The sequence below is a fragment of the Oncorhynchus kisutch genome, linkage group LG29, assembly GCF_002021735.2.
Source record: "Oncorhynchus kisutch isolate 150728-3 linkage group LG29, Okis_V2, whole genome shotgun sequence".
Taxonomy (NCBI): domain Eukaryota; kingdom Metazoa; phylum Chordata; class Actinopteri; order Salmoniformes; family Salmonidae; genus Oncorhynchus; species Oncorhynchus kisutch.
In genome coordinates, this window is record NC_034202.2 from 33,082,000 (window position 1) to 33,093,387 (window position 11,388).

Here is an 11,388-nt window from a genome sequence, read left to right on the forward strand (position 1 = left end):
ACGTCTTTTGACTTCCAATGTTGGGTATGACTTGTCTTTTTTCAAATCAAACTCTATTTGTCACATGCACCGAATACAAGTGTAGCCCTTACCGTGAAATGCTTACTTACAAGCCCTTAAACAGTGCAGTTCAAGAAGAGTTAAGACAATATTTACCAAATAGACTAAAGTAAAAAATAATCATAAAAAAGTAACACTAACAATAACGAGGCTATATACAGTGTGTAGAGGTTAGTTGAGGTAATTTGCACATGCAGGTAGGGGTGAAGTGACTGCATAGATAATAAACAACGAGTAGGAGCAATGTGTGTGTGTGTGTGTGTGTGTGTGTGTGGGGGGGGGATCAATGTAAATATTCCGGTGGCGATTGTATAAATTGTTCAGCAGTTTTATGGCTTGGGGGTAGAAGCTGTAGAGGAGCCTTTTGGTCCTAGACTTGGCGTTACATTACCTCTTGCCACGCGGTAGCAGAGAAATCATCTGCTCTATAGTGAAAGTGTCATTCATATGGCCTTGTGTGTTATTTTTATACAGAGGTAGTTGACGAAGAGGAAGGAAGCCACTTTAGACGATCTATTAAAATGCGTCCACAGTTCATCTGGTGATGTGCGCGAAGAAAGTAGGGAACCCATAAAATACTTTCGCTCAGATCCTACTACGTGTGTTCGTTTACCGTACCATCTAAACATAACAACACGTGGTCATCGTTCAAGTAAGTTGTCTGTCTCTAAAGAAAGTAAACATATGAGAAGCAAAACATGACACTATGTCAGAAATATGATAGTATTTTGCAGTCACTGAAATGGTTTGAATTTGGTCTAATAGCTAGCAATTTCCTGTCAAATTCAGTTCCATCATGGCGCGAATATTGTGGTACCCCAGCCAGTTAAATGAATTGAGCCCTCTTCTGCTCAACAAAATACATTTAAAAGCTTGGCAATGTAGACTTGTCTTGAAGTACTATTCCACTAGTTTCAAGTTGTAGTTATTAGTCGTATGTACGGGATACACATAGTATAACGTTACATACTGTCCAACGAAATGCTTGCAGGTTTCTTCTCGACAATGCAATAAGAAATAATAACAAAGATAAGTATACGACAAAGTAAAATGCTCAGTACAATATAATATTTTTAGCATCAGTATCACACAGGAAGGCACAATTTATAGTCCGATATTTACACGTATTTTGGGGAAGGGGATTTGTGAGGAAGTGTTTTAAATTGTGCAGTATTTAGCGAGCAATTATACGGGTCTGGTAGTAGCAGTTGTGATGTGTGTGTGTGTAGCATGATTGTATAGGTCTGTGTGTGGCTAATGGTTAAACCACAATGTCCATATTTTTTTTTACAGCCCAGTACTCCCCAGCCCTTCTATCTGGCGTTGATGTCTTCCCCCCTGCCCTCCTTTAGACTGAATACTGGGGCTCAGATGCCCCTCCTGGGCCTAGGAACATACAGGCTGCAAGGTGAGCAAATGCACCTGAGTGTTGACGCTGCACTCGGGGAAGGGTATCGTGCCTTTGACACTGCTGCGGTGTACGGCAATGAAGCAGACTTGGGCCATGCCCTGTTGGACCTGATGCCCAAACACAACCTGACCAGAGCAGACATCTTTCTCATCAGTAAGCTGTCCCCAGCGGACATGGGCTCGAAGGCCAGAGAGGGCTGTGTTCGTAGCCTGGAGAGGCTGGGGCTAGGGGGATACATTGACTTGTACCTTATCCACTGGCCTGGAACTGAGGGTCTGGAACCAGAAGATGAGAGGAATGCACAGCATCGAGCCCACAGCTGGACTGTCATGGAGGAGCTCTATGCCAATGGGATGCTCAGAGCAATTGGGGTCTCAAACTACTCTCCAAGGCACCTGATAGAGCTGCTGGAGACCTGCAGGGTGCGCCCTGCCGTGCTGCAGGTACATTAATGTCCTCATGATTTGTTGAAGTGGTTTTATATTTCAAATTTGACACATACCGAGTAGACCATAGTTTAAATCTATTCGAATTTAGCTTAGCCAAGGGCACAGCTGCTGTTTGTATCTGGCCTGGGATTTTAACTCTCATTTATTATATATTTTTTACCATTCTGCAGGTAGAGTTCCATCCTAGACTGACACAGAAGAAGCTGAGGGTCATTTGCAGGGACTCGGGAGTCTGCTTCCAGGCATATTCATCTCTGGGGAAAGGTGCCCTGTTGTTGGAACCAGAAGTTGTTGCTATGGCGGAGGGGCATGGCAGAACTCCCTCCCAGGTGCTCTTGAGGTGGGCCATTCAGCAGGGTGTGGCTGTGTTACCCAGGTCCGCACGGCCCAAGAGGGTGAGAGAAAATGGGCAGGTGTTTGACTTTGACCTGGATGAAGGGGGAATGGAGAGACTGTCTGACATGGACAGTGGAACAAGATTCTGCAAAAGAGATCCCACTAGTGTGGTCTAGAGGAGAGCCCCACAACAATATACTTGATATACTTGATCAGTCATAGAACAATGTGTTAAATGTAATTCTGAACTTCAAACAAACCTATAATGAAATGTAACGTGACCATATTTATGTTTAAGTCATAGTTCCTTGATTCTTGAACAAATGTTAGGCCAATCGGTTAGTTTAAATAAAGACCTATCCTAATGCATGTTAAAATGCTTAATATGAATTACTTCAAAAAACAATAGTCACATTTTAATAAGCAATGTTCAAACATTTAATCTGTTTACGTAACATAACAAATATTTACAAATAGTTATACAGTTGTTTTTTTATGAAAAAGATAAATATAAAAATGTTAAGCCACACACAAATTTTCAAGTAGAATATCAGTTTTAACTGATGGCAGTGGACGACTCCTACTATTGTTTATACATCAGATTGCCATATACACACACATTTCTTCAACTGAATGCTTAACAGTATTCCAAATATTTGCATATAAGGCAGTTGAGAAGGCTGCATATGGCCTGGATTGTAAATATTTACATACCGGTATACACACTATACAATTGAAAAAATATACGGAATCAATTAAAGACTATTGCAAATGAAAGAAGATAATGAAATGTAAAGCATCTAAGTTTAAGAACAATACCAAAATAAACTTAGTGTATCAGTTAAGTATGTATGAAGATAATTTAACATCTACTTTGATGTTTTTGGCAATACCCTGACTTGAAGTCTACGTAAATCTACTCATTCTATCCCACACTGGAGTTACATGCGCCTATGTCAAGTCAGAATGCACTAAAGTTTTTGCAGACAAAGGTGTTTAATAGGCTAGCATAGGTTGGGGGGGGGGGGGGGGGGATCTGTATAATAAAACGTTTTGTACCCGTCTTGTAATTATTGTCGTCACAGATCAGTTGTTCTTTCACAGGTTTCATATTTTAAGAATCATTAAAGTATATTTACATTTAGTTTATTTCAAACCATTAGTTATTAGCCTATGCTTTGAAATTCATACTTACAAATGTAGAAACATTTCATAGAACAATTTGACATTTCTCTGCAAATATGTTTATAAATATGTCATTGGCACAAGAGATTGGCGCTTTTTAATTGACTGCATTTCTTCGAAAATGCATTTATTATGCACTGAATAACTTTTTGGTAATATTGCAACATATTTTCAATATGCAATGCATTTTTGCATAACGTTTGATTTGATTGTACAAAAAGGTCACATTTGAATTGGTGATATTCTCCAAAGACATACTGTAATTTAAGCAAAAGTATGCCTATGAGATGTGAATATTTCAGGTGTGGTCCAGTCATTATGGAAATGTGTATGAGCTCCTTTATGCCTTGGCTGGGTCTCTGAAAGAGGTGCGTACTGTATTGGTTTCTCACTCCCTGCCTTCCGCCTCCTTTGGACTCCAGAGGAAAGAGAACCATCCTCGGGAGACTTTCTGCTTGCCTCCTCCTGGGCTAATCCCTCTCTTGGGCTCCTGGGCAGGGAAATGGATTGAAAGGTCAACTCTATACATTTTTAAGTAAAGCAGCCTTTACTGCAATCACTGTCAATTAGTGATACTCTGATAAATAATCTTCCTACTGTATATAAACTATGCTTAGACCTGTGGAGTCCATTCATGTAGCTAAGGATAAAGTCATATATTACACATTTACTATACATGAGTGTCTGCTTTGTCCACAATCTTTAAACTGTACACTCCTCTGCCAGCCCACATCTTACCCCTTTGTCGAGCCAGGTGTCAAATTCATCACTCATCCTCCTCAGCTGGCAGCCATATTTCTTTGCAGCCCACAGTGCAGGAGGAGCAGACTGTGATCGGCCTCGGAATGAAGCCCCGTCACCCCCGCCATCCTCAGTAGGAGTCATCACATCCAGAAACTCTGTGTCTTCCCTTTTTCCAACCTGGGAGCACACCTGGGACTCTGAGTAGAGCCGGACTCGCTCACCTGTGTCAGTGAGTGGGAAGGGGGGAATTAAGACATGGTTAGATGTATTTATACCTGAAGAGATTCACACATGTATCCAAACTGAGTATGAATGTATTTGCACATGATATTCCATATCCAGGCATGATAGGTTTGATTGCAAATGCAAGTTTGATTCTGACCTGGTCTTGGTCTGTTGCTCATTGTAGTTGAGACATGGAGCTGAAATTCTGAGTTGTGTGTGGTTCCTGAGTGGTCAGACTCACATTCATCCACACAATCATGTATGTGGTCCATTGTAAATACCTGAAGAGAAATGGGCCATCCACAGTGAATTATTTTAATTAATTAAGATCCCCATTAGCTGACGCCAATGGTTTTATTTGTTTTTTGAAACCAGGTTTGCAGTTCACTTGCGCTATATTAGATGGAAGGGAGTTCCATGCACTCATGGCTCTGTGTAATACTGTACATTTCCTTGAATTTGTTCTGGACCTGAAAAGAACCCTGGTGACATGTCTGGTGGGGTAAGTGTGTGTGTAAATTGACTATGCAAACTATTTGGAATTTCCAACACATTAATGTTTCTTATAAAAACAAGAAGTGATGCAGTCAAGTCTTTCCTCAAGTCTTAGCCAAGAGAGACTAGCATAGTGTTGCTCATAACCATATGTATCTACTGTAAGGAATAGTGTGGCTCATAACCATCTACTGTAAGGAGGTTACTCTCACCACAGCAGGCTGTTGGTAAAATCACTATACATGTATTTTATTTATTTGTAGGAATTAAATATTTTCAGTATATTCAGCTAGAACTTCCCCAAGGTAAAATCACTATACATGTATTTTATTTAATAGTAGGAATTAAATATTTTCAGTATATTCAGCTAGAGCTTACCCAAGGTGTCCTGACGACTTGCAAGAGGGTGGTTATAGGTTGACTCTATTTTGGCTATCCTCTTCTTCTTCTGTCAATGTTAAACTGGACTTTGGAAGTGATGCTATTTCTGTTTCTCCAAAACCCAGTCGGTGTTGATTTCCTCTCATTGCAAGTGGCACACCCAAATAGAAACAGTAACGGTCTAGCTAGTAACGTTATTGCTTTGTGTGCCACCGGGAGCCTTGTATGATCAAAGTAAACGTTCGTAGCTAGCTCACATCTTCTGTTCTTAAAGATTATCTTCACAAACTCAATTTCAATCGACGAGTTTATCAACTTCTTACTGAAATGTCTTGACATATGGAAGGCGGTCTCGAGTACCCAATGCTGTTGTTGTCTTCCGTCGTCTTGTATAGTAGCACCTCTTCGCCCAATAGGCTGACACTGGCAAGCAGAACAAGCCAATAAGCGCGCGCTGCTAGGGCTTTTTCAATGGCTATCTTGTCAAAACGTCACTGTTGCGAAACGGGTATGGAACAGTTGTATAAAGTATGGAAAGCCGAATGGTTCGTGCAGTCTCGTGACTTGTTTACGGTTTCGCCCATCCCCGCGCGCACAATTGACTAATGCTTATTATTGATATTGGGTAGTGTCAGTATTAGGTTAGTGATTCATTGGTGTGTAGTGGCGGACATTTAGATTAGCTCATAAATACACTATTAGGTAGAGCAATTTGCCAATGCCCTGTATATTTGTTCCTCTGTAATTTAGTCACACTTTCATTTGAGATAATGTGTACTTTATCTGAGATCACCCCTAATGATTTTTCATTTGTTGGAAGCAGTACAATATTCTGGCCATGATAACAGACCTGTAATGAGGGACATCACATCAACATGAGGTAGCCTATGCTTTTTTTGTTTATGTCGCCACAGCAATTATGTACACGACACGGTGCCTTCAGAAACTATCCACACCGCCTGATTTATTCCACATTTTGTTGTTACAGCCTGAATTCAACATCAAGAAAAAACAAATATTTAATATCACCTATCCACACACACCCCATAATGACAAAGTGAACACATGCTTTAGAAATTTTTGCAAATGTTTTGAAAATGAAATACAGAAATATCTGATTTACATAAGTATTCACACCCCAGAATCAGCTTTGGAGCAATTACAGCTGTGAATCTTTCTGGGTAAATCTCTAAGAGCTTTGCACACCTAGATTGTACAATATTTGGCCATTATTATTTAAAATGTTATGTCAAATTGGACAATTTTCAAGTCCTGACATATTTTCAAGCAGATTTAAGTCAAAACTGTTACTTGGCCAATCAGGAACATTCACTGTCTTCTTGGTAAGTAACTCTGGTGTAGATTTGGCCTTGTGTTTTAGGATATTGTCCTGCTGAAAGGTGAATTAATCTCCCGGTGTCTGGTGGAAAGCAGACTGAACCAGGTTTTCCTCTAGGATTTTGCCTGTGCTCCATTCTGTTTTAACACTTTGTATTCATGGCAAAACATTAATTGCTTTGCCACATTTTTTGCAGTGTTACTTCAGTACCTTGTAAACAGGATGCATGTTTTGGAAACATTTTATTCAGTACAGGTTTCCTTCCTTTCACTCTATCAATTAGGTTAGTATTGTGGAGTAACTTCAATGTTGTTGATCCATCCTTAGAGTTTAATGGCTGTGATAGGAGAAAACTAACTGTTTTAAAGTCACTGTTGGCCTCATGATGAAATCCCTGAATGGTATCCTTCCTCTCCAGCAACTGAGTTAGGAAGGACACCTGTATCTTTTTAGTGACCTGGTGTATTGATAGTAATAAACCATCCAAAGTGTACTTAATAACTTCACCATGCTCAAAGGGATATTTAATATCAGCTTTTTTTCTAATTTTACCAATCTACCAATTCTTTGGGAGCCATTGGAAAACCTCCCTGGTCTTTGTGTTTGAAATTTGAATGTGGTTTGTGTGTAGCGGGTGTAGAGGAGTCAGGTGCAGGACAGCAGATATGAGTAAATAAACGTACTTTACCGCAAAATATACGAATGCAAAACAATAAAGAGAGCCCACATTAACGGTCCGTACTACATGCAAACAATTACTCACAACCAGACATGGGGGAACAGAGGGTTAAATAATGAACAAGTAATTGGGGAATTTAAACCAGGTGTGTAAGACAAAACAAATGAAAAATGAAAAGTGGATCGGCGATGGCTAGAAGGCTGGTGACGTCGACCACCGAACTCCGCTCGAACAAGGAGAGGGACCGACTTGGTCCCTCTCCTTGTGCAGAGCGATCCGCATGGAGACGGTGGAACTCCCTCAGCAACGAAGGGTCCAAGATGGGTCCAAGACGTCCTCCACCGGCACCCAGAATCTCTCCTCCGGACTGTACCCCTCCCACTCCATGAGGTACTGAAGGCCCCTCGCCCAATGCCTCGAGTCCAGGATGGCTCGAACAGCATACGCCGGGGCCCCCTCGATGTCCAGAGGGGGCGGAGGAAACTCCTGTACCTCAGATTCCTGGAATGAACCAGCCACCACCGGCCTGAGGAGAGACACATGGAACAAGGGATTAATACGGTAATCTGGGGGAAGCTGTAACCTGTAGCATACCTCGTTCAATCTCCACAGGACTTTGAATGGCCCCACATACCACGGACCCAGCTTCCATCAGGACAGGCGGAGGGGCAGGTTTCGGGTCGAGAGCCAGACCCGGCCTCTCTGCAGTGACGGTCCGCGCTCGCCTTCTGCCGCCAAGGTGCCAGAATCCGCTGATACCCCAGTACACACTGGAAGGGAGAGAGGTTAGTGGAGGAGTGGCGGAGTGAGTTTTGGGCCACCTCTGCCCAGGAGATGAATGCCGCCCACTCCCCCGGCAAGTCCTGGCAATATGACCGCAGAAACCTGCCCGTTACTCTCTGGGTGAAAACCTGAGGTGAGGCTGACCGAGGCCCCCAGACGTTCCATGAACGCTCTCCATACCCTGGACGTGAACTGAGGACCCCGATCAGAGACTATGTCCTCAGGTACCCCGTAGTGCCGGAAGACGTGAGTGAACAAGGCCTCCACAGTCTGTAGGGCCGTAGGGAGACTGGGTAAAGGGAGGAGACGGCAGGACTTAGAAAACCGAGGAGACGGCAGGACTTAGAAAACCGATCCACAACGACCAGAATCGTGGTGTTGCCCTGTGAGGGAGGAAGATCCATCAGGAAGTCCACTGACAGGTGCGACCACGGCCGTTGTGGAACGGGTAGGGGTTGTAACTTCCCTATGGGCAGGTGCCTGGGAGCCTTGCACTGGGCGCACACCGAGCAGAAGGAAACATAAACCCTCACATCCTTGGCCATGGTGGATTACCAGTACTTCCCACTAAGGCAACGCACCGTCCGACCGATGCCAGGGTGACCAGAGGAGTGTGACGTGTGGGCCCAACAGATCAAACGGTCACGGACAGCAGGCACCCAGCTGGACACTGGAGGGGGAGTGGGCTCTGTGCGTAATTCCCGCTCGATGTCCGCGTCCAGCTCCCACATCACCGGTGCCACCAGGCAAGAGGCTGGAAGTATGGGAGTGTGATCCATGGACCGCTCCTCTATGTCATACATCCGGGACAGTGCGTCTGCCTTAGTGTTCTGGGAACCTGGTCTGTAGGACAGAGTGAAAACAAAACGGGTAAAGAACATGGCCCACCTTGCCTGGTGAGGGTTCAGTCTCCTCGCCGCCCGGATGTACTCCTTGTCCCCTGCCTCAGGTGGAACAGATGTTCACCTGCCACTCGACCCTCAGGCGGGGGGTCGAAAACTGCCCGAAAGCGGCGGATGAACTCTGCGTAATGGTCCAATGCCGCGTCTCCTTCACTCCATATGGCGTTGGCGAGACACGCTCTCTCATCCCGAAGGAGCCGGGTGGACGGTCGCCGTCCCATCATACTCCCTCGGGAGCGCAAACCGAATCCCGCTGGGACCCGGTGAAGGAGGGGTGGACAGTGGGGCCTGCTGTAGTGTGGCTGGTGGAGGCGCTGGAAGACCTCCTCCTCTCTCCCAATGATCCATCGTTTGCAGCACGCGATCCATGGCGGTGCCCAGACGTTGCAACATGGTCGCGTGCTGCTGGACGCACTCCTCTACTGCCACAGAGAGGGCGTCTGCTCCTACTGACTCCATTCTGGTGGGTAATTCTGTAATGTGGTCTGTGTGTAGCTGGTGTGGAGGAGTCAGACACAGGACGGCAGATATGAGTAAATAAAGGTACTTTACTCAAAATATATATATATATATATATATATGAATGCAATACAATAAAGAGAGCCCATATTAACGGACCGTACTACCTACAAACAATTACTCACAACCAGACATGGGGAACAGAGGGTTAAATAATGAACAAGTAATTGAGGAATTGAAACCAGGTGTGTAAGCCAAAGACAAAACAAATGGAAAATAAAAAGTGGATCGGCGATAGCTAGAAGGCTGACGTCGACCGCCGAATGCCGCTCGAACAAGGAGAGGGACCGACTTCGGTGGAAGTCGTGACAAAAATTCCCTGCTCGCCTGAGGGATCTTACATATAATTTAAAAATCACAATAAAAACTAATATTGCACACAGTGTGAGTCCATGCGACTTATTATGTGACTTGTTAAACCAAAATTTTACTCCTGAACTTATTACCATAACAAAGGAATTAAATATGTATTGACTCGACAATTCAGCTTTTCATTTTCAATTAATTTGTTAAAATGTCAGAAAACAATTCCACTTTGACATTATGATGTATTGTGTGTAGGCCAGTGACATCTCAATTTAATCCATTTTAAATTCAGGCTGTAAACAACAAAATGTGGAAAAAGTCAAGGGGGTCTGAAAACTTTCTGAAGGCGCTGTAATTCATCAAGTCTTCTGAGATCAGAAGGTATGTAGGAGATGAGTAAAGTTTGGGCTCCCGAGTGGCGCAGTGGTCTAAGGCACTGCATCTCAGTGCTAGAGGCATCACTACAGACCCTGGTTTGATTCCAGGCTGTATCACAACCGGCCGTGATATGGGAGCCCCGTAGAGAGGGGTAGGTCGTCATTGTAAATAAGAATTTGTTCTTAACTGACTCGCCTAGTTAAATAAAAATAAAAGGAGGCAATTGAGATACATACAGCCAGCATAGGCTGCGTTTAGACAGCCTAATTCTTGATTTTTTCCCCCAATAATTGGTCTTTTGTCCAATTTATATCAGTTCTGAAAAAAGTCTGATGTGAAAAGGTCTGTGATTAGTCAAAATACTAAGTAGTTTGAAAAAAGATCAGAATTGGGCTGACAGCCTACGGGGCGGCAGGGTAGCCTAGTGGTTAGAGTGTTGGACTAGTAACCGAAAGGTTGCAAGTTCAAATCCCCAAGCTGACAAGGTACAAATCTGTCGTTCTGCCCCTGAACAGGCAGTTAACCCACTGTTCCTAGGCCGTCATTGAAAATAAGAATTTGTTCTTAACGGACTTGCCTAGTTAAATAAATAAATAAAAATGCTGGCTAGGGTTGTTTTATTTTTCTAGTTGTAGTTTTGTTTTATGGCCACTAGATGGCAGGAAACTCTTATACAGCATAGCTGTTATCTTAATTATTTGACTGTAGCATGCTATTAAAACTTTATATGAATTTGATTAAAACGTCCAATCAAAATCCATGATTGTAATTAAATATGTTGACCTAGTGCGTCCTTTTCAATCTCTATAAGTAAATTTATATTAATTTATGTTAAGGGAGGGTCATTTAAGCTAACATTATTGGAAATCCAGGTAGTAGGCTTGGTGGAATTCTGCTGTTTTACTTTAACTAACACATTATTGGTCTCTGTTCAGATCAGAGCTTCTACCAGATGATGCCTAGAAGGACAAGATATCAAGGCAACATGCAACGATAGGGAAGAAATTAAAATATTATTTGGAGAGACAATTCCATGTGTTTCATGGGATAGTTAGATAAACCAAGTGCTTAGGTGCTCGCTGAAGGTCTCACGATTGTCAGTAGTAATAGGGATGAATACACACACGCACGTGCCCGCACACACACTGTTTGGAAGATATTTTCTGTTTTCAAGTGTCTTAGAAAGTGAGCAGTGT

General features: G+C 43.1%; 2 protein-coding genes across 2 annotated transcripts; one reads left to right on the plus strand and one right to left on the minus strand.

Moving 5' to 3' along the window:
• The first annotated feature begins 425 nt into the window (after positions 1–425).
• LOC109874216 (uncharacterized oxidoreductase Mvan_2161) lies at positions 426–3,096 on the plus strand. Its single transcript, XM_020466035.2, has 3 exons — positions 426–712; positions 1,354–1,914; positions 2,091–3,096. Exons 2-3 carry the CDS (start codon positions 1,387–1,389, stop codon positions 2,430–2,432), a joined length of 870 nt encoding a protein of 289 aa, XP_020321624.1. The 5' UTR covers positions 426–712; positions 1,354–1,386; the 3' UTR covers positions 2,433–3,096.
• On the minus strand, positions 2,658–5,692 carry LOC109874217 (uncharacterized). Its single transcript, XM_020466036.2, has 4 exons — positions 5,284–5,692; positions 4,568–4,691; positions 4,180–4,406; positions 2,658–3,931 (listed from the first exon to the last, which is right to left on the minus strand). Exons 2-4 carry the CDS (start codon positions 4,680–4,682, stop codon positions 3,830–3,832), a joined length of 444 nt encoding a protein of 147 aa, XP_020321625.1. The 5' UTR covers positions 4,683–4,691; positions 5,284–5,692; the 3' UTR covers positions 2,658–3,829.
• Between the last annotated feature and the right edge of the window lie 5,696 nt (positions 5,693–11,388).

What these genes read in the sequence shown, in the direction of transcription:
- LOC109874216 (XM_020466035.2), top strand. Translation starts at nt 1,387, where the DNA reads ATGTCTTCCCCCCTGCCCTCCTTTAGACTGAATACTGGGGCTCAGATG. An exon ending in TGCGCCCTGCCGTGCTGCAG is followed by an intron (nt 1,915 to 2,090) that starts GTACATTAATGT and finishes ACCATTCTGCAG; the next exon opens with GTAGAGTTCCATCCTAGACT.
- LOC109874217 (XM_020466036.2), bottom strand. Translation starts at nt 4,682, where the DNA reads ATGGACCACATACATGATTGTGTGGATGAATGTGAGTCTGACCACTCA. An exon ending in GAGCAACAGACCAAGACCAG is followed by an intron (nt 4,407 to 4,567) that starts GTCAGAATCAAA and finishes TCACTGACACAG; the next exon opens with GTGAGCGAGTCCGGCTCTAC. An exon ending in ACACCTGGCTCGACAAAGGG is followed by an intron (nt 3,932 to 4,179) that starts GTAAGATGTGGG and finishes TTCCCTGCCCAG; the next exon opens with GAGCCCAAGAGAGGGATTAG.